This window comes from Sarcophilus harrisii, chromosome 1 (genome assembly GCF_902635505.1).
Source record: "Sarcophilus harrisii chromosome 1, mSarHar1.11, whole genome shotgun sequence".
NCBI lineage: Eukaryota > Metazoa > Chordata > Mammalia > Dasyuromorphia > Dasyuridae > Sarcophilus > Sarcophilus harrisii.
This window is the reverse complement of record NC_045426.1, coordinates 211,891,106-211,914,937: the sequence shown is the minus strand read 5'-3', so window position 1 is coordinate 211,914,937 and position 23,832 is coordinate 211,891,106. Positions and strand designations below refer to the sequence as shown.

The 23,832-nt window shown below is 33.9% G+C and overlaps 1 protein-coding gene across 6 annotated transcripts in view; it reads left to right on the top strand.

The window, feature by feature from the left end:
* FOCAD (focadhesin) overlaps positions 1-23,832 on the top strand; it is a 352,199-nt gene that overhangs the window by 46,947 nt on the left and 281,420 nt on the right. For 5 of the 6 annotated variants that reach the window (XM_031969053.1, XM_031969044.1, XM_031969047.1 and 2 more), the window contains exon 5: positions 549-653. In XM_031969053.1, the coding sequence (XP_031824913.1) occupies positions 549-653 (105 nt within the window). Of the gene's footprint in view, positions 1-548; positions 654-19,183; positions 19,340-23,832 lie in introns of those variants that run through there. The other variant, XM_031969061.1, reaches the window with a different exon arrangement.

Below are 23,832 nucleotides of genomic sequence, written 5' to 3'. Positions count from 1 at the left end.
TCATTTTGGGAGGAAGGTTTTCTTTCCCATTCATCAGTTTAGATTAGACATATACCAGATCACACTTCTTGATCACAAGATACCTAAATTCCCAGTTTCCTCAACTTTTTAGCTTTCTTATAGGATAAATCAGTGTTTCTGAGTTGGATTCTTTGTAATATGCATAGGGATTTTAAATAAATTTTCCATGATAGTGCTATTTCCCCCTGCAGAATATTAAATAGGAAATTTTATATGTAGATTTATATAATTTAAAATGATTATGTATAGGAGTTGCTTTTCAAGATGTGAATATAGTTTAATTTCTTTTATTGCCTCATTTCTCCATCTCCTTTTTCGTTCTCCCCTGGTTATGTGGATCAACATTTATGAGTTCTGTCAATATACAGGGTTTAAACTTAACCACAGGAAGACATCCCAAGTACTGTGGCTGTCATATTGCAAGCACTCAATAAATGTGAATTGAATTGCTTTAGGCTTGAATAACCATCTTGATCCTATGCTGTGATTATGCTCATCATTTATTAGGTATTCTTATTGTTTTACAGAAATACACATGGTTTGATAAAAGCTGTTGTGAAGTTAATACAAATGCAGGCAGTTAAAGAAGGAAAAGATGAAGAGAATTCTGTTAAAGACTTGTATGGTATCAGGTAAGTTTTTTCCTCCTTTTTAAAAAATTTCTTTAAGCTTATAAAATGTCATTCCTTGAATCAGGTAGTTGATTATTTTATAGATTAGAAAATTGGCATAAGGAGTTTGAGTGATAAGCTAAGGTCGTCTGGGTAATGGGCATCAGAGGTGGGATTGGAACTCGGTTCCCTAACTTTCAGGCCCCTCAATGAACATTGATTAAGCAACTATTTTGTAGCAGACACTATAGTGTAAGCATTGGGGATTAGAAAAAAAAGGAGGGCAAAAGACAATCTTTGCTCATAAAGAAGCTGTTAGTTAATTGGGGATGACAAAACACAAACAATTAATACAAAAAAGGCTTTAAACAGAGGAAGTTGGAGATAATCAACAAATTGAAGGCCTTAGCATTAAGATGAGAAATCAGAAAATCCAGTGGAATTTTAGCTGGGATTTAAAGTAAACTAGAGAAATATCCCTCAACAAAACTTGTAAAAACTATTATCAAGATTTTGGGGCAGTTACATAGTGTTGGGCATGGAATCAGGAAGATCTGAATTCAAATCCACTTTCACACACTGACTTTGTGACTGGGCAAATTTTTAAATCTTATTTTCCTCGGTTTCCTCATCTGTAAAACGAGTTGGAGAAGTAAATGGCAAACCACTTCAGTATCTTTTCTAAGAAAACATAATATGGGGTCATGAAGAGTTGGGACATGATTGAAAAATGACTGAGCAACATCAAAGTTTAAGTTCACCTCCTTTTTCTTAACTATTAGTAAACTGTAAAACTTGGGGAAGTGAAATAAATGTTTTATAAATATTCCCATTACTACATAGTTTGGCTTACTAGTTTCTTGAAAATGCACTTTACCAAGAACCTTGGATGTTTCAAGATTCTACTTAGAAGCCAGAGTAGTAGTTTTGTATGTGAGGTTAAAATATCTTCCTTTTTGGTAGATTTAAGAGACTTTGGGCTTATAAAGGGGAGAGCCACTTATCCTCTGTTATACCATGGGTAATTTTAAGTATGTATTTATGGAATTAGGATCTGATGGTCTAAATAAAAAGTGTCACACATGTGACTCACAACAACATCTTAAAGAGTAATTAGGAAATATTTAACAAATAAAAATTCAGTAAAACATAGCATTAATATGTGGTTTTCTAAGTCAGTTTGTGACATATAGAGATTCTCACTTAGAGTTTATTGGTCCCTGTTTATCTTTGAGTTTGACACCAGTGGTCCATATCAAGATGGTATTGACTGGCTTGTATCATGTTGTAATCCTGAGGTACCTTCAAAACTTAAAACAAGACACATTTATATTAGTCAGAACTGCCTGACTGTGAGATTATTTAAAGTTTTGGCGTTCTCAGGTTATTGACAGCAGTTAAGAAGACTGATTTTGTTAGGTTTCAGAGACTTTTGATTTAGATATGAAATTTTAGTCTCTCCCTCTCATTTCATTCTATCTTGTTTTTTGAGATTGGGTTTTCCCTGTCTCACCCAAGTTGAAAGTTCCGAGATTACTCACAGCCCTGACTCCCCTGCTGATGGGGAAAACACAGAAGCTTTGATCCATTATGTTCCTAACTAGTCCAGTTTCCCCTTTTCTTGGCAGCCTCTTTCACACCCCTCTCACTTCCATTCACCCTTGGTGCCTCACGATATTGGGTGCCAGGCTTAGTGTGGACACAAGATTGGCTTTAGTTCAGAATTTCTTTATTTAAACAGTCTACCAGCTTTAGTCTCTCTGAGCAGCAAGGATTACAGGTACGTGCCCATGTTTAGGAAGCATTCTACTTTTAAAGATAAAGCATCTGAGACCTAGAGAGGGTAAGTGATTTGACAGAGGTTGCACAGCTAATAAGGAGCAAAGCCAGAGTCAAATTGAAGGCTCTAGACTACGTTTCCTGACCTTCCCCATCCCCTACCCGAAATACCTTGATTTTTCATGCTATATAGTTCATAGAGTGTAGCAGATAATGTGGAAGGAGAACAGGCTGATCTAAAAGAGAAAAATGTAATTAAAAAGCATCCTGATGGGCTGGGAAATTTTTTCTGCTCATAAAACTGGATTTCATTACAGACTGAGAGGTTCCTGAAAGTCATCCCTGAAAAGTGAGTCCTATTTCGTGACCAGTGGGACTCTGGAGATGCCTTGTAACCAATGTGTGTTGCCATAGGAACTCTGCCCAGTGGAGCATCCAGACTGTGCTGTCCTTCAAAAGAGGGAGAGAGTAAGAGAATGAGAACATATGATAAAAAGGGCTTCGCTTCATGCTTGCAAAAGACAACTAGCTTGGCTGAAGTGATATGACAGAGGGAGGAAATTCAGTGTTTTTGAGCTTCTGCTTCTGAGGATTCAGTCACCTTAGTTTTCATTATCTCTTGTGTTTCCATCAGTAGATTTCCCAGAGCTGATAGTGTGAGAGTTTCTTTTAAATAGAATTAACGATACTTTCTTTTTGTAATAAGGAAACACTATCTTCATGTATTATGTCCTAGCCCTCTTTTTAACTAGAGGATTATATATTATTCCCACTTTCAAAAGCATGATTACTTTTCAAATTGGAGTGTTCCCACTGTAACTTTTTGGAGTGAAAAATAAAATTGACAATTATTCATTTGGAAAAGTTTGGGAAACATGCCAAGTTTAGTTTCTAATAATGATAAATATTGCTCTTTTTGTGTGTGTATATATTGATTCATGGATTGGTTTGTTTAAATGTCATAGTGGTTTTACTTTAGGTTGTCAAGGGTTTATATCGTAAATCATCTTGGCTTTAATGAAACCCATAAGGGGATAAATGAGTAGATCTTAATTAAGTCTCTTGATTCCTGGATTTTTCTAAAATCTTTCATACATAAATCATACAAATGAGTTAATAGAGCTCTGCATTGAGAACAATTTCAATTTATTCATGGTTCTTTCTGTTGGGGTTGTTTGGGTCAGGACAAATGACATTTTAACTATCAGAAGATAATTAAAGGGCATTTTGATGATTGGATCTTTATTTGAGATAGTTATATTGAATCTATTCTCATTTTCTTTGTCACTGTGACTGACTATTCCCTTCCTTTCCTACTCATTAAAACTTTCTCTTATAATGTTGACTATTTCTGAAATGTTGTTTTTGAGTCATTTCAGTCACGTCCAACTCTTTGTGATCCCATTTGGGATTTTCTTAACAAAGATAACTGAAGTCATTTGCTATTTCCTTCTCCAGCTCATTTGATGAGGAAACTGAAATAGAGTTAAGTGACTTGCCCAGGGTCACATTGTTAGGAAATGTCTGAAACCAGATTTAAATTTAGAAAGTTGAATCTTCCTGGATTCCAGGCCCATCGCTGTGCCCTGTGCCATTTTGTTTCTCTGATGGCAAAACCCCATCCCCTTATCCATATGCTTAATCTATTCCTACTGCACAGAATGGGATGCACACTTCATCTTCAGTTCTCTGTGAATCTCTTCTTTTTAGTGCACTGAGTAGAGTTGTGAAGAATTGCAGTGTTGGTTTATTTTATATTATTGTGGTCATTGCATGAATTGGTTTGCCTCCTATATTTTATATTAGTTCTTCCAAGATAATCTGTTTCTTTGCTCTTTCTCTGTTTCTTCTTATAGTGCCACAATATGCCTTTGTGTTCATATATCACCATTTGTTTAGGATTTATTTATCCATGAATTCCAAATTTTATCCTAGTCCTTTGGAACTCTCCTTAGGGCATATGCCTAGTAGTGCTAAATTTAGGTCAAAAGTTATGTATAATTCAGTTACTTTTCTATTACAATTTCAGATTATTTTTCAGACCAAGTCAGGTTAAGTCATATTGCATTTATTAAGCGCTATTAAGTGCCTGGGGATATTGAGGAACTCCTCCCCCCCCCCAAAAAAAATCTCCAAAACAGTTTCTTCTCTCAAGATGCTCACCGTCATTGAGGGAGCCCTCATGCAAACAGTTATGTATAGGCAAGCTGTACACAGGATAAATTGGAGATATAGAGAGAAAGTATTCGCATTAGAAGAAAATTGTGTGTAGGAGGTGGGATATTAACTGGAAAGTTTAAAAAAGGAGAAAATTCAAGTCATGGGATACAGATAGCCATTGAAAATGAATTGGACTGAGGAGATGGAGTATTCTGTTAAGGGCCCGTTCCTCACATAAGATGCGAACTGGGAACAAATTACAAGAAAACAGGAAAGGGCTGTGGATTTTCTATTTTACTTTAGATGTAATAGAGTCACTGAAATGATGTATAGATTTAGGAATATAGGATGTATATGATTTAGGAAAATCACTTGGGCAGCTGAGATGAAGGTAGGAACGAAACCCAGCATTATTAAGAAAAGGCTGCCTGAAGTGGGGAGAGATTAGAAGCAAGGAGGCCAGCTAGAAGGCCATTGCAAGAGTTTAAGGAGATGATGAAGGCCCGAACCACAGAATATCAAGAGGGACAACTAGGATGCTCAGTGGGTAGCGTGGAGTGAACCAGAGAATATCAGGAGGGAAAATTAGGATGCTCAGTGAGTAGTGTGGAGCCTGGAGTCAGGAAGACTCATCTTCCCGAGTTCAAATATGACACTGAGTTCAGGCACTTCCTAGTTGTGTGATTCTGGGCAAGTCATCTCTCTGCCTCAGTTCCTTCTGTAAGATGAGCTGGAGAAGGAAATGGCAAACCACTTTAATTTCTTTACGGGGGATTTTGAAACATTAGACATGACTGAAAACGACTGGATGACAATGTCAGGAGAAGAGAAGCTATAGAGGAAGAATTGATAGCACTTGGCAACTGATTGGATATGGCAAGTGAGAGAATGAGGAGGCAAGGATGATAATGAAGTTGTAAGCCTGGGTCACTGAAATCATGGTGGTGCCCTCCACGGGAATGGGAAACTTAGTGAGGGTTGGGGAGGGGGAGAAGAGGTTTGGGCTTAAAAATAACAAGTATAGTTTTGGACATGTGAGTTTAAGGTTAGCTTGACATGTCCAGTAGGCAGTTGTTGATGTGAGAGTGGAAGACAAAGGTATCTCAGTATATTAGAGAATTATCCGTGTTTGAGGTGATAATTAAATCCAGAGGAATTGATGAGATCATTAAGTAAAATTGTGTTGTGGGAAAAGAGAAAAGCATTGAGGGAGACTTATGGAGGCTAGTGGGCCCACTTTGGTTGGAGGAGAACCTGAGGAGAGCAGTGTAGAAAAACCTAGAAGGAAGATAGTGAAAGAAACCAGAAGAGGCTGGTTAACAGTCTCAGAATCTGCAGAGAGTTGAAGAAGGATGAGAATTGAGAAAAAAAACCATTAGATGTTGCAATTAATAGATTATTATGACTTTGGAGATAACAGTTTCATTTAGAGGATGAGATTGGAAACCAGAAAATATCGAGCTTTAAGAGAGTATGAGCACTGGATTTATTAAGGAGGCCTTTTCAAGGAGTTTTGCTATTGGAGATAGGGAAGCGATCAGTAGCTAATGTGATAGTTGGATTAAGTGATGGTGTTTGGAGAATGGAGGAAGCAAGATATTATTTGCAGACAGTGTGGAGGAATCTAGAAATAGGAAAAGATTGAAGATTGAGAGGATATGGAAAGGTACCAGGCAATCTGGTAAAGAAGATGTGATGGATAGAATGGAATCACTTTTGCAGAGAGAGTAAGTACCATCTCATTGGAGATGGCTCAAGTAAATGGTGTTGGAAGGGCTGTTAGATCAGGTGGGAGGTGAAGAGTTCATCACTTTACCAAGAGTGCATTATCAGTATGCCAGTTTTGCCGTTGCCTCTGCAACATTTAGGGAGTACTTAATAATTATTTATTATTTTGATGTATCTTTTGTTTCATGATAATTTTTCTGTTTGTTCACGTAAAATACGAAATTTTCAGTCATTTGGAATGTGAAGAAATTTCTCTTGATGAACAAATGCAGCCACTTTTGTGAAGGTAAAATATAAATCAAAATCAATAGCAAGCAGTGATTACTTTATAGAACAAGCAAACTGATCAAATTTGAGTTGTGGCATATCAGGTCTTGTCATCATACTCAAAAAATGATTTATATGTCTCTTTGCAGTAATGTAAGTAAAGTTGAAGTCACACTTAAGAGGGCCACAATATTAAATGTAATTTTGCTTGAGAATCAAATGTAATTTAGTTTCTAAAAAACTTGTAAATTTTTGAGCATTGAAATAACTTGTGAAGTTAAAGACAATTGTTTGAATTGTTCAACTATTAAATTTAAATTATTCTTTTACATTTTTTAAACAAAAATGAAATAGCATATTTTTATGATGTTATTATTGGTAAATATGACACATTTGTTTATATTCCATTTGAACAAAACTGATTAATAGACTTTTCTTGTGATGGCAAATTGAATTAATTGTTTTAACTAAAACACTTTATTTTTGGCTAACAGTGATTAAGGAATTGTTTGGCTTATTAGACAAAATGATAAAAGTGTTTACTGTTTGTGACATGTTATTTCTGAAAGGTTTTTTTGTTTTTATGAACAGAAAACCTTGATCTCATTGTTTAAAAAAAAGTATTACATTCATAATGTCTTCCCGTGCTTATTAGTTTTCATTATTTTTACTTCAATGAAGTATTGAAAAGTAAAATAAACAGAACCTGGAAAATGAATACAACAATATAAATGGAAAGAGCAACTAAAACGAAATAATCAAAACATAATGCTGCAGTAAAATTTATAATGACTAAGCTTGGCTCCAGAGAAGAGATTTAAGAAGATATTGCTCCCTGCTCTGCTGCAGAAGACAAGACCCATGATTTTATGCTGCATATAACAGCAAGCTTTTCTGTAATGTAGCTTAGTTTTGCAAAACTTAAATTTTTTTCCCCCTTTTTTCATACCTTGTTATAAATGATACTCTCTGAAATGAGGCAGGATATATTTGAAAATGTAGGTGATGTAACATGACAAATATGGAAATATGTTTAAAAGAATTGCACCTATTGGCTTGGGCAGGGGGGAGGTAATGGAGGGAGAGAGAAAAATTTGGAACACAAAGTCTTGCAGAAATATATGTTGAAAACTATCTTTAGTTTTTGTATTTGGAAAAAATAAATATTATTACACTAAAAAATGTAGGTGATGTGAAAATGAGATATTTACAGATTTATTTAAAAATAACAAAAAAAAAAATAAATAGCAGTGTCATCAATGATATCATTTTTAATCCCCTTAATAATATGGTAATTATCTTACATTGTATATATGTTCAGAAATAAATACCTTATATTGTTGTGTATGTTTAATGTTTCTGTTATAAACATTTTTAAAATTAAGTTACTTGTATAGATTATTTTATGAAAAGTAGATGTGGTTTTTTTAAAAATATTTTTTGGTTTAAAAAAGAGTATAAGGTGATGCTACATAAAGTATGAAAAACTACTGTATTATGGAGCTCAGAATCAATTACAGCAGGCAGCATAACCTCTGTACTGTTTATCAAGAGCTCTTAGGTATGAGCAAGGAAGGCTTTTGTACTAGGCACTGTAAATCAGTGGAGTGTGATGGAGAGTATTAGAGCCTTAAGTTACTCAAGGGGGAGCACTGATGGTAGAAGCACTGGGGAGGTGAGTCTGAAGAGTGGCTCCCCTCAGGAGACCTGCAATTAAGGGACTCAAGCACAGAAATGTCATGCTGGTTTATAGCCCTTTTTGCCTGTGTGTTGGGGTGATAGTATCATCAAGCTTTGGAGAGGCAACTGATGAGCCGTGTATTAAAGCATAAAGGATATGAAAATCTTAAAACTCCACTGAGACATGTGCTCTGGCCCTACTTGAGGAGTCATTTAAAGCAAGGCTGCATTATTATGAATAATTGTGTTTTCCAGGCATTGAATAGGCTCTGGTACTTTTAATGTTGAATATCAGTGGATATTAAAGCTCTTTGTTTCTTAAACTAAGAAAGCCTTGTCAAATACAATAGACTTGTGCTGTAAAGTCCCTTCCTCATGCAGAGAGAGCATTATGGAGACTGAATGTAAATTGAAACAGTATTTTCGCCTTTTTTTTTTTCTTTCTCTGTGTTTTTTTCCTTTTTGACCTGATTTTTCTTGTACTACATGAATAATAAGGCAATATGTTTAGATGAATTGCACATGTTTTAACATATATATTGGATTGCTTGCTGTCTTGGGGAGTGCAGAGGGCAGGAGCAGAGGAGAAAAAATTTGGAACACAAGGTTTCGCAGAGGTGAATGTTGAAAACTATCTTTGCATATTTGGAAAAATAAAATCCTATTAAAAATAAAAACAAAACAAAATTAAGAAATCCTTATTAGTTCACAGACTTTCAGAATAGTCAATACTTCTTAAGATGTCTGGGATAGTTTACCTAGGTAGTATTCCCTACTTTCTCAAATAAAACACTTTAATAATGTAAACATGATTGTGAGGCAATGGTTGAAAGTAGTTTTTGTTTAGAAGTTGCTTGAAAATACACTAATTTAATTTTAAATTAGTGTATTTTGAGTTCTTGAAGATATCTGAATCAATAGGATAGTATTAGCCATAATTTGTCTTTGACATTTTTTTTTACTTTTTCATATTGGTTTCCTTTACTTGGCTTTGAAATTAACTGAGAATTTACTAATTTCATTATTACTTTTTATTGCATCTCTTTAAATGAAAGTTTATGGGATTGTTTTTTTTTTTTTTTTTTTTTTTTTTTTTTTTGCTAAATAATTAAAAATGAAAGTCTCACATAATACTGTGTAACAAGTAAAATGAGGTTCCCATAATTTTCCATATTGATGTGTAGGCAGAAATAATTTCCTAATGGATAGGCGGGAAGGCTGCCATTGTTATTTATTAAGTGCTTATTATGTGCTGATTTATGTACTGTGTTAAGTACCAGGGATACAAATTTAAGTAAAAAAGAAAGACAGATCCTGCCCTCAAGGAGCTTATATTCCAATGGGGCAATCTATATATATAAAAGAGTGCTGAATAGAATGGGAGGTGGGAACACCAACCAAAGTGCCAAGGGAGACAGCAACTAAGTCTGGGTGTAGAAATCTGCAAAAGTTACTGCCAATATTTTTGCCTAACATTTTATCATAAGCTTTAGTTTGTTTTTTCCTTTTATTCACACTATATTAAACTTGTCATCTATTTATGAATGAATTCTTAAATAGTAACTTATCTGTTATAAAAATTTATGCATCTCTGTTCACTTAGTCATTGTGGTACTAGATTGGTTTGCTTTAGAAATATTAAAAATGCCTTTTAATTTATGTTCTTTTGATACAGTTATCTGAAGAGATATAATATGTTGAAATTATTTGAATGCAGAACTAATTTTGGAAGTTTAAATACTCAGAAGAGAGAATTCTGAACATGACTTTTGAACTGATATTGAAAGTATTTTATTCATCATGTATTTAAAAAAAATAATACTCCTTTCAAGTAAAATTCAGTTGTAGCTTATAGTGTCCCCAAAGTCTTAGTACAATTCAAAACTTTAGTAGCTTTTAAATGAGCTATTAAAATAATTTAAGGTTTAATAACTTTAAACTACACCAAGATTTTTGGAACATTTGGTGTAAAATCAATCAGTCAGGAACTAGCTCAGGCATTGGATATAAAAGTACAATATGAAACAGTCCCTACTCAAAAGGATTTTATATTCCAATAGGAAAGATACAATACATAAAATATACTGTGTAAATATAAAATTAATGAATAGATATTTATGCATAGAACGTAAATATTGGTTAGTATTTGGGGTGATCTGGAAAGGCTTCAAGAAAAACATACTGCCTGAACTGTTTCAAATGGGAAAAAAAAAAGATTCTATAAGGTAGGAGTAAGTAAAGAATGATTTCTAGTTTAGGGGAAGGAGGGGTTGTAAAATTGTGGAATTAGAGGATTGAAAGTGTTGTATGAGGAATAGAGAGGACATTTATCTGGATTACAATTTGGGAGGAGCTGTAAAATGAAAGGACTCTGGAAGAACAGGTTGGAGCCAGGTTGTAAAAGGATTTTAAAGCTAAATAAAATATTTTATACTTTATCAGAAACAACAGGAAGGAAGCCACTAAAGTTAGTTGAATTATATGGTTAAATATTAATTTAAGGAAAATTATTTTGGCAGTAATATGCTGGATAGATTGTAGTAGTAAGAGAAATGAGATTATTGCAATTTTCCAGTTGAGAAGTGATGAGGTACCGAATTAACCTGACTTCTTTGTAAATGAAAAGAAAGGATGGGAGAGAAATCAAGGATGTTATAGAGGAAGAAAAAGAAAGATTTGGCAATTGATTGAGTTACTGAGTCTAAGCAAATTAGTGGGGAGACAATTGAATGATGGAAGTTATAGAATGATAAAGAGGGATCTTGTTCTCCTCTTTTGAATATAGTAAATAGACCCTTCCTAACACAGCTCTTTTGAAGAAATCAAATTAGAACAATACCTTCTCTTTTCCCTATTTAAACGTTATGCCAAAAATTTCAAAAATAATGAGGCATATTCAACTGCAGTTCTCTCTTTAAAAAATGAGAGCAGGGGCAGTTAAGTATTGCAGTGGATAGAGCACCAGTCCTGAAGTCAGGAAGACCTGAGTTCAAATTTGGCCTCAGTCACTTAACACTTAGCTGTGTGACTCTCTGTAAGTCACTTAACCCCAATTACCTCAGTCAAAAAAAATTTAAAAATGAGAGCAATTTTTTCTGTATCTAAATAAAATTATCTTTATTTATTTTAATTTTATTTTTTGTATCAGGTTTATGATGTGCCATAATCTATTAATTCAGGAACACACACATATAATTTGCAGATATAAATGTATATTTGTATACATGGCTGTTTTAGTTATGTGTTAAAGCTGTGCTTTAGGCAAATCATTTGATTATGGAGGAAAGATTGAAGTAGGCAGAGACTTTTTTTTTTAACAGTTGCTTTTTATTTTCAAAATATATGCAAAAATTGTTTTCAAAATTCACTCTTGCAACCCTGTGTTCCAAATTTTTCTCCCTCCCTTTCTCCCACCCCCTCTCCGCTAGACACAAGTGATCATATATATATAGTAAACATGTGCAATTCTTCTGTATGTATTTCCACATTTATTATGCTGAACAAGAAAAATCAGATCAAAAAGGGAGAAAAAAGAGAAATTAAAAAAAGCAAACAACAAAAAAGGTGAAAATGCTATGTTGTTTTTCACATTCAGTCCCCACAGGCCCTTTTTCTCTGGATGCAGATGACTTTCTCCATCATGTCTTTTGAAACTGGCCTGAATCATCTCATTGTGAAAAAGAGCCACGTCCATTAGAAGTGGTCATTGTATAACCTTGTTGTTGCCATGTGCAGTGTTCTCCTGGTTCTGCTCATTTCACTTAGCATCAGTTCATGTAACCCTTTCCAAGTTTCTCTGAAGTCATTCTTCTGATTGTTTCTTATAGAACAATAATATTCCATAACATTCATATACCATAGCCTATTCAGCCATTCCCCAGCTGAGAATCCACTCAGTTTCCAGTTCCTTTGGGCAGAGACTTTACAGACAGACTCTCCTGTAAGCTCTTGCATTACAGTCCAGGCGTGAGCTGATGAGGGCCTGAACTTGAGAGCTGGCAGTGTCCCAGGAAGGAAGAGGTCTAATTGAAGAGATGTTGCAAAGGTGAAATAGAGAAGCCTTAGTAATGGATTGAATACAGATGGTGAAATATAGTGAGGATCGAGATGACGCCTTGTTGTAATCTGTGTCTGGGGGGTCGGTGGTGGTCTATACACTAAGAGATCTGGATCTGGGAAAATCTTGTACGTGCTGAATTTAAGATGTCCACTGGATAGCTAAGAAACATTTGGAGATTGGAGGTCAGCAGAGAGGTTAGAACAAGAGAGTTTAGTTTGAGAATCATCAATGGAGCCGTCATAATTAAAGCCACGGGAGCTGATGAGATCACTAAGTGAAATAGCATAGAGGGAGAAGAGGGCCCAGGATAGCTCTGTGAGATACTTATGGTTACAGGGGGTGGCTCGGGTGGAGATCTGGCAAAAAGGAGAGAGACAGAACAGTTTGGTAAGAGAGCTGTGGTTTTCCTGAAAACCTAGAGACAATATCAAGGAGTGGAAGATGACCAGCAGTGGCAACTTTTGCTCTTTTTTTTTTTTTAAATTTTTTTTTATTTAATAGCCTTTTATTTACTGGATATATACATGGGTAACTTTACAGCATTAACAATTGCCAAACCTCTTGTTCCAGTTTTTCACCTCTTACCCCCCCACCTCCTCCCCCAGATGGCAGGATGACCAGTAGATGTTAAATATATTAAAATATAACTTAGATACACAATAAGTATACATGACCAAAACGTTATTTTGCTGTACAAAAAGAATCAGACTCTGAAATATTGTACAATTAGCTCAGCAACGAGATCAACCAAATCATTTCTAATGGAGCAGTGATGAACTGAACTAGCTATGCCCAGAAAAAGAACTCTGGGAGATGACTAAAAACCATTACATTGAATTCCCAATCCCTATATTTATGCACACCTGCATTTTTGATTTCCTTCACAAACTTTTGCTCTTTTAATGAGTCTTTGGGAGGATTAAGAAAAGTCAGGAAGGTTAGTAGGGAGTTGCCTTTTCTCTCCCTCAACTGATCCATCTCCCTCTAAAAATATATTTGAATATCTTTTCAGATATTCAAAAATGGGGGAAAAACTTCACAGGATAATCTCACAGATAGGATGGGATTGGTTTGTTAGGGCAGAGGAAGTAGCATGTGACATCTGATTATTCTCAGGTTTTGGGTCCATAGTGAAGGTAGGAAATTTTATTATTTACATTTGTAAAAGTTCTGGCCTTAGAATTATTGTTATGATATGGCTTTTCTTAAGTTCTTGGTTGTAGAGGCAGCACCCTTTAACAGTGGGCTGGTAGCAGCCCCTTGTTTTTAATGTAACTCCTATTTCACATTCTTGCCACAAAGGAACGCTAGACAATATAAGAATGTGATTAGCCATAGGTATTTATGAAAAATAATATGAAGTCCAGGTAATGTTTTATTTAATAAGATTTTTAAAAAAATCAAAATTAAGAGGAAGTAATATGGCAGTGGAGCAGAGATTCCTTTGTTAGATTTTTTTTTCTCTTAATGCTTTTGCTGTCGGATCAAGTCCTCTTTATAAAACACATCATCACACACCAGATATCTCTCTCTTTGTACAAATAGAGGTCAATATTTTTGGAAATAGTAGATGTGGTAGATATCAGCAGCTGCCATGGTCCTACTGCCATTAAAGAATGACTTGCATCCTTTCCGTTTTTCTCATTTTTATTTTTTCCAAAATTCTCTCCATAGGCTGTCCCTGTAAATCCTCTGCCCTTTCTTGAGCATGACTTCTTATTAATTTCCTTTTTTTCTAAGCTGGGAGACAGCTAAAAATCCTAAAGGTTGTTTTTTTTTATTTTGTGACCATCTAACATCTTGCTAAAGTTTTTTTTTTTAAACATTTAGTATATTGTACCTCCTAACCTCTTCTCTTTTTTTTTTTTTTTGTAAATTTTAAAAATTATAAACTTAAATGCAAAATGAGAAAAATAAACAAAATTGCCATATACATAGCAGACCATTTCAGGAAAAACTTATATTGGAAACAATATTGACCAGCTTTGCCTCGCTTCCTTTTTGGTTTCCTTTGTTCTGTACTATGCACATTTTTTACTTTATTTCCCCCCTCCCCCACCAGCCTAAAGAAGGCTACAACACATACACACACACACACACACACACAATGCATACATGTACATGTACATAGGTATCTATAAACATACACTTACTCATGCACAGATATGTGCTAGTACTATGTTTATTTCCTCTGATCATCCATTTCTCCCTTCATATGTCATTCTGTATTTTTCTAAGTCAACCAACTCATCATTTTTATACTACAGCAATAATCCAATCTAACCACATCCTGTCTTCGAGATTGTCTGAAACCAATTTTCTGTATTTCTTCTGTTTTTGGCTACTTAGGTTTTATTTACATAAGAAAAATTTAAATTTAAGATAATTGAAATTATTCTTTTTATACTTAATCAGTGTTGTTACTTCATAATGTAGTTTAAGATCTGATACTGCTGATTCTTCTTTTTCCCTGGTTCCTCTGAAGTTTCTAACCTCTTGTTTTCCCAAGTGAACTTTGTTGTTGTTATTTCTAACTCGGTAAAATAACTTTTTAGTAATTGTGATGACATTGAATAAATAAGTTAGGCAAAATTGTCATTTAAAAATTATAATGGCTTTATCTGCCCATGCACAATAAATATTGTTATTTAGATCTGAATTTATTTGCATTAAAATTTTTTTATGTTTATGTTCATACAGTTCATATACTCATATACTCTATGTTGTCTAGGTATTTTACGTGGTCTAAAATAATATAGAATAATATTGCTAACACTAGTTTTTCTATTTTTCATTATTATAAAGTCTTTAACTTTAACTTTGAGATGATTACTATCCCTACTTTTTTTTTTTTTAACATACTAAATTCTGCTTCTGTCTATTATTTCATCTTTGTATATCTTTCATATTTATGTTTCCTGAAAGTAACATACTGTTGAATTCAAATATTTAATCTACTATGTATTTCTGTTTTATGGGCAAATTTATTTCATTCACATTCTAAACTACAACTGTGTATTTTACTCCTTCCTATTTTCCTCACTATCCTTTCATCCTATTTACTCTTATCTTCTTCACTCCTCTGCTTTACTTCTAACTGCTACTTTGTGCTCCAAAAATCCCTTCCTTATGCTCTCCTCCACAATCCCCATACCCTCTTATTTTTTCTGAATTTAAAAGATTTTTATATCATTCTAAATAAATTTATATGTGTACACACACACACGTTCTTCCCTCTTTAACCCATTCACAGTGAAAATTTCCAGCCCTACTTGCCCTCCCCATTACCTTCTTCTGTATGTTTTTCCTTTATATCTTTATTTGTATGAGATTATTACTCCTTTTTAGCTCTCCCTATACAATTTTATTTTTTAGAATCGCCCCATCCTACTAGCTCAGCCCAAATAATGATAAATATAACAGTATTGTTGATATTTTCATTTATACAAAGTAAACAATTTGACATTATCGAGTCCCTTTTAATTGATCTTTAATATTAGTTCACATTATATTTCTGATGCCAAATGTCTCTTAAGTTCAAATGTTTTTGTCACAAATACCCCAAAGACTTTGAGTTGTTAAAGGTCTCTCTCCCTCTTCCCCCCTTCTCTCCACTTGTAAGCCCCAGCCAGCGCCGCCAGCCACACTGTCCAGGTAAGTGATCTTGCTCCCTGTTATCCCTCAAGTGGCTGCAGACTACAGCTGTCCTGTCTGTCTAACCAGGAATTGGAAGGAAGGACTGCTCTCCTGCCAAGTGCCCACAGCTGGTTATGTCTTTGCCCCTCTGCTATTGCACTCACCGAGTGTGTGCTAGTTGCTTTTCCCAGGGAGCAGTAGCGCAGCCCTGGATGTGTGTGGCCAGCACAGCTGTGCTTGGTGTCTCTCAGCAGTGGAGAGTCTCCTGCTCAGCTGTCACAATGTCACCCCACTGCCTGCTGCATGAAAGTTTCTAAGGCTGAGGAGTTCTTTTTATTGATTCCTCCTAGTTGTCCTGCAGGTGTTTGCACTTCACTCAGGTTCAACTTCTTCCCTTCTAAGTCCTGTTTTTCCAAGGATCTCAAATTTTCTTAGGTGCACAGCTCTCCCTTACTTAATTACAGCTCTCTTGCATGTCCTAATATTATCATCAACTTGATGTCTTAATGAAGGACAAATAACCACAAGGAGGATAACTACTTTACCCTGTGCTATTTCTGGTTTTCTAAAGCTTTGTTCTGCCTATTGTGAAGGAAATTTGGAGAGCCTAAAGTTTCTGACTATCCTTACATCTTAGCATCCTACCCCTTTCCCTTAATTACTTAAGGGGAGGGATTGGGTTGCTAAATTAAATTAGTCATGAGTAGGGTTGATTATTATTAAAGGCCCTCTGGGGTTGCCTTTGAAACAATCTTACCTAAGTATTAATGAACCTGTTGCGTCCACCAGAGACATCAAGCCACACTGCTCAGTGGACAATGAGCAATGAGGTATCAGAATTCATCAATTAAATGGCTCTTTAATCTTCATATAGTAAATAAATAAAGCTGCATAATAAACAGTCATCATTCCCAAGGACTCATCATTAAATATGTTACCCACCTGCTGGACAGAGAAGTGATGGATCCAAAGTATAGATTGAGGCATTATATTTAGATGTGACCAGTGTGGGAAAGTTTTTTGTATGACTTTGTATGTTTTTAATGATGGTTTTATTATTATTTTTCTCAGTGGGCAAGGGAGAGTTTGGCATAGAGAAAGAGAAGATAGATTTTTGTCAACTGAAAAAAATTAATTAAAAAATAAGTCATAGCATAGTGTAGCAAGACAAATCCTCCTAGTTGCCATGTTGGAAAAGTAAGTAAATTATCTCTTTTTCAGGACATGAGTATCAGGTTTTATTTTCATTCTTTTGATCTTATGGTTTGTCACTGTGTTGATACAAGTATTAAAAGTCTTTCTTCTGTACTTAAATTTTTCAAAATCAATAGTAGAAGTACAAAATGGGGAGAACTAGCTTAGCAGTTTAATAGAGCCTTAGTGGTTTTAGTTGATGACAAGTTGAATAAAAGATTACAGTGTGTCCTGATTGTAAAAAAAAAAAAAAATACTTTTAATATTATATAGATTTTCATGTTCAGAAAAAGGAATATGTTTTGTATTGGTTAGATGACATGTGGAATATTGTATTCTGATCTAAAACATACCACAGTTTGAGAGCAGTAGTCCATCCAAAAGAGGGTTTTAGGAAAGAAGAAGTTAAGCAGGTTTTTTTATTTTTTATTTATTTTTAGAAACAGTTGAACAAAATAGGAATATTTAAATTGCAGCAAAAAAAGACTTATGAGAGACCTTGTTGAGTAAGAATTGTTTTACAGTTTTATTTCTATCTCTCACCTTAGACAAGGTTTGATGTGCTTAATATATGCTTGTTGATTAATTGCAGCATTTTAAATATTTTAATATATATGTAGAAGGATGAAGTTCAGTATTATATCAATGGATAAGTAAGGGTAAGTGGATAGGTTCAGGGAAGTCGATTTTTGTTTACTATAAGGATGCACTCACTTTCTGTTTTTCCTTTTTATTTTTTTAAGTTAAATTTTATTTTACTTTCAGTTCCAAAATTCTCTCCCTTCCCTTTTTACTTTCTCTCATCCATTGAGAAAGTATACAAAGCAAAACCTATAACAAATATGTGAAGTCTTGCAAAACAATTTTTATCATTAGCTATGGATCCCCATTTCTATCACTCCCCCACTCCCTCCCCCACCACCCATCTCCCGAAAATAAGTCTTTGGTCTGCACTCTCAGTGCATTAATTCTCTTATCTGGATAGAATGTTTTATCGTGAATTCTTTGGAATTGTGTTTGATCATTGTGTTATTGTTGTATAAATTGTTCTTCAGTTCTGGTTATTATGGAAGAACTTTCTTTAAATTATTTTTCTAAAAATATATTTTTATGCATTTTATTAAACTCTTCCCAATTACATGTAGAATTTTTATGTAATAATTCATTTTTTAAAATTCTGAGTTCTAAATTCTTTCCCTATTGTCCTTACACTACTATTGTTATAACAAGCAATACTTTGATTATATATTCTGTTAGCCATGTTGCAAAAGACAACAAAGAAATCCAGAAAAATAAAGAAAGTAAAAAATGCTTCACTATTCATTGAGTTCATATAATTATTATATTATCTGTCTCTCTGTCTCTGAAGATAGATAGAATTTTTTCATCATGGGCCCTTTGAATTGTCTTAGATCATTGTCTTGATCAGAGTAGCCAAGTCTTTCACAGCTGATTTTCTGATTCCTACTTCTCTTTGCGGCATATTCAGATAATAAACAATGAACTATTTTATTTTATTTATTTTTTATTAAAGGTTTTTATTTTCAAAACATATGCATGGATAATTTTTCAACACTGACTCTTGCAAAACCTTTTATTCCAGATTTTCCCCTTTTCTCCCCCTTCTGCTAGATGGCAAGTAATCCAATATGTGTTAAACATATTAAAAATATGTTAAATTGAATATATGTATACATATTTGAACAGTTATCTTGCTGCACAAGAAAAATAACATCAAAAAAGAAAAAATGAGAAAGAAAATAAAATACAAGTGAACAACAAAAGAAGTGAAAATGTTGTGATCTGCACTCAGTCTCACAGTTCTCTTTCTGATATAGATGGCTTTCTTCATCACAAGATCATTGGAACTGCCCTGAATCATCTCAACAATGAGCTATTTTAATAAACAATGAACTGTTAATAGTGGAATGACCTGATCTTTGTCCATGGTACTATTATTTCAGAGTCATAGAACCTTGAAAAGAATACTTGGAAGTTACCTAGCCCATTAGCCCACCAAAGACAAAATTCCTTTTTTTTTCAGTAACTGAGACATTCAGATGCTGATCCCTCTGAACTTTCTATACTGGAAATATTATCAAGGAATATCTGAATGACTTCCTATGGATATTACATTTTTGCCTTGAATGTAGGAGATGTGTTTCAATTCCATCTCTGATGTTTATGAGCTATGTCATCATGGGTAAGCTGCTTAACTTATTTGAGATACAGTAGTCTTCTATAAAAAAGGGGAAAATACTTGTATTACTGCTGTTTAGAGGAAATGTGTAAATGTTAGAAATGCTCCTTGAGTTCGAGTTATTGCCACCCAGAGTTGAATAATATCAGCTCACCAGCATCATCTGTTCTATGGATGGGGATTATGGTGTGTAATATGTAAATAGATATCTGATTTTTGAAGGAGGAGAGATGGTAGAGTGAAACAAGTATGGAGGACCAAAAATTTTGCCTAGGTGAACAAATTTAAAAAGGTGGGGAAGGGGCACCTAGGTGGTGCAGTGGATAGAGCACTGGTCCTGAAGTCAGGAGGACTTGAGTTTAAATTTGGCCTCAGACACTTAACACTTCCTGGCTATGTGACCCTGGGCAAGTCATTTAACCCCAATTGCCTCAGCAATAAATAAATATATATATTAAAAAAATAACGCTGGGGAGGATGTGTCAAACTTAAGAAATTAGAAAGATAGGAAGAAAATTGGGGTAGTATATCATTAAAGAAAAACCCCAGAAAGTGAAGAGTTCCAGGAAGGAGATGGTTTGGTTAAATTCTGCAAAGTCAGTGTAAATGATGACCCAACAAGAGGCCTCTGGATTAGGTATCTGCTAGAATGTTGGCAATCGTTTAAGAGGACACTTTCAGTACAGTGGGGATGGTGAAGGCAGATGGCTGAGGATTAAGAAGATTAAGAAGATGAGAGCCTGGAGGCAGTGGCCATAAAATACATATGGAAGATGTTTGACAGGGGAAAGAAAATAGGATGGTCGTTATATGTCCATTGAAGACTTTTTTTGTTTCAAATGTTCTTTCTTTATTATAAGCTTAAGCATCAACAAATATTTCTGTAGACAATGAATAAAGAAGATTGTATATGAAACTATGACCTTTTTGTTTATTTTTTAAAAGGATATACACAGTGCCTGGCACATCATAGGTGCTTAATAAAGTTTTATTTATTTTCAGTTTTTTAAAATTTAAATACAAAATAAGAAAAAAAAGCATTCACATGTCTACAGCTTAACATGAAAAGATTCAAAATATGAAACAGAAAATTTCTATTTCAAGAAAGCCGATATAATAAAATGCCCCAAAAGTGTTCAGAGCTGTCCACCTTTCTTTGCTTCCTTGTAGATTTTTCTTTGTTTTCTGCTGTGCACCTTTTACCCCCTTTCCTCCTCCCTATTCTTCCTCCCCCCCCCAAAATTAAGCAAGGATATATTTATACATACACATATACATATATGTATATAGATATCTATAATCATTCACACATATATTTGTATACTTCTCTGTGAGGCTATATTACACTTTTGTCCCCTCTTTCCCTGAATGTGGATAGTATTTTAAGTCCAAATCTTTTCTTATTTTTCTAAATCCATGAGCTCATCATTTCCTACTACAGCAATATTCTAACCTTTTACTGTGTAGTTATTTTTTAAAAGTCTAAAACAATATTGACTGATATGGCTGACATAGTGATGTTTCCCTATTTTTCTCTTTTGATTAAATCTACTTTAGATTTAATTTTGTCTTAAATTATGATCACTACTCCTGTTTATTTACATAAATTCTTTTCTTGATCTTTATTGTTGAGTTCAGATATGTTTCTATATTATTGGTTGATATATCCAAATCATATTCTAAGCTATAAAGTACTTGTTTTTCCTCTAATTACTAAATTTTCCTCCTTTCTGTTTATTTCATTCCTTCTCACCTTATTCCAATCCCTCCTCACTCCTTTGCTTTGCTTTTACCTTTACACTATTACTATTCCTTCTGACATTTACTTTATGTCTACCTGCTACCTCTTATTTAGCCAGCCACCCTCTAAGAATCCCTTATTCTCCCCTCTCCCCTTGCCTTCTTGTTTCAGTCTGAATTTAGAATACTTTTATACCTTTCTGGATATATGTTGTTCCCTCTTTATCCCATTCCTGTTAATCTATACACCCTTCTACATCTCCTTCATCCTATTCCCTCACCTTTTTATTTTTTTCTAAATTTAGTAGACTTTTATTCCCTTCTAAAGGTATATGTTACTTTATCTTTAATCCAGACTTGATGTGAGTAGGTTCCACTCCAAAAATCCCTCCTTTCTCCTATCCCCTTACCCTCTTATTTCTTTAGAAATTTAGAAGATTTTTATACCCTTCTAGATTATAGATACATATACATAATATATTCCTTTTAATCCATTTCCAGTGATTGTAGGGTTCCAGAATCATCAACTCTCTTCCCCTATTTACTTCCTCTATATCAGTTTTTCCACCTGAACCTCATTTGTATGAGATAATTCCTCTTTTTAACTTTTTCCACACAGCTCTGCTGTTTAGAATCATACTCAGTTTTGTCCCAATCTTCCTTCTGAACTAACCAATTATTGATAATCTTAGACATGTGGTTTATATTTCCATATATAAAAAATAAACAATTTTGTTTTTATTAAGTCCCTTGTAATTATTCTTTGACATTTATCTTATATTTTTCTTGGATATTGTAATTTTCTATTAAGTTCAGGTCGTTTTGCAATAAAAATCTGAAAATCAGTCAATTCACTGAATATCTCTCTCCCTCCCCCCATTCAGGGATTATGGTTAACTTTGCTCGGGTATATTTTTGACTACAACCCCCTGAGATCTTTTAGAGCAGCTGCTTCTAGGTCTTGGTAATTCTAATTGTGGCTGTACTATATTTGAATTGTTTTTTCTTGTTGCTCTTAATTTTTTCTCCTTGATCTGCATTTGGAAATTTGGTTATGATATTCTTGTTGATTTCCCTCTTAGGATCTCTTTCAGATGATGATCTGTGGATTTTTTTTTCTATATCTACTTTTCCCTCTTGTTCTAATATTTCAGTACAATTTTCTTTATTTCTTACATTATTGTGTCAGGATTCTTTTTTTGGTCATAGATTTCTGGTAGTCCTATTATTCTATATTTTCTGTTTTATTTTTTTAACTTTTTTATATTTTCTGTTCTTGATCTGTTCTCAAGATCAATTATTTTCCCACATTCTCTTCTTCCCCCCCCCCATTCTTTATATTTTGTTTTATTATTTCTTTGTGTCTTATAAGTTCCCCTTGTTCTACTTGCCCAATTCTAATTTTCAAAAAGTTGTTTTTTTTTCTTAAGATTCTGGATATCGTTTTTCAGTTGGTTGACTTTTCTTTTCATAATCTTATTCTTCCTGGATTTTTCTTATTTTTTTAAAATAACTTTTATTTTCCCAATTACATGCAAAGATAATTTTCAACATTCACTTTTTTTTTTTTTTTTTTTTTTTGCTGAGGCAGTTGGGGTTAAGTGACTTTCCCAGGGTCATACAGCTAGGAAGTGTTAAGTGCCAGATTTGAACTCAGGTCCTCCTGACTTTTGCAAAATCTTCTGTTTCAAATTTTTCTCTTATGCTTCACCAATCCCCTCCCATAGATAACAAGCAGTCTAATATAGGTTAAACATATGCAATTCTTCTAAACATAGTTCTGTATTTGCTGCACTTTTTTAAAAAACAAAGTTTTTTTGTTTTTTGTTTTTTTTTGGTTACTTTATAGACTTTTATAAGTCAGTAACTTCATTATATTATCTTTTGGAGTACATCCATTACCCATAAAACTTTATTTAAAAGTGAAACATTATAATTACAGGTAAAAAAGGAGTCATACTATAGGTAAGAAGAGTTACCTTCAAGTATCTTGGCCCTATGTGTAGTTCTTGTATATATTTCAGGTATCTCTCAACTTCAGACTTATTTTAAGTTAGGAAACAAGAAAGCTGCTTTTGTGAATGTTAATCCCACAGCCAGTTTGAATTATATACTTTAGCTAAATTCTGGGAAGTTGGGATGCACATCAGTCATATTCTTTTTGCAGAAACTTGGGAACCAATTTTGGAGTGCTGCTTGAAATAGTCAACTGATAAATGCTCTTTGGATTTCTGATTTCAGTAATTACTTGAGTCTATCTCGTTTCCTCGTCAGAAGAAGTGACAGAATAGTGACTTTACTGACATTGTGAATGATCTGTTGATGTATTTCCCATTCTTTCAGCCTGCATCTGAAACAAGTTAATAAATTGAAATTTTAATTTAAATTTTTTTTCTTTTTCTTTCTTTTTTTTTAAAAGCATACCTGTAGTGTACTTCAAAGGGATCTAATTATATGGTCATCTCCCTTGAAAGTTTTAGGTGAAAAAAGTTCAAATCACTTTAAGCACATGGACTCTCTGGAAGGGGATTTTTTTTTTTCTGTTGTTTATCCTGATACACTTAGAGGTCCTGTATGTCTCAAAGAACATTGCCATGAGACTAGTTGCAAATTCTTCTGTTTATTGTTTCCTGAAGTTAGTAGATTTTTTTTTCACCAGTCTTGTGATGAAGAAAACTTTTGTTGTAATTTCATCTTTCATTTAAAAAATTTTAAAAGTAAGGTTTCTTCAAATCATTAAGTTTAAAATTTCAACC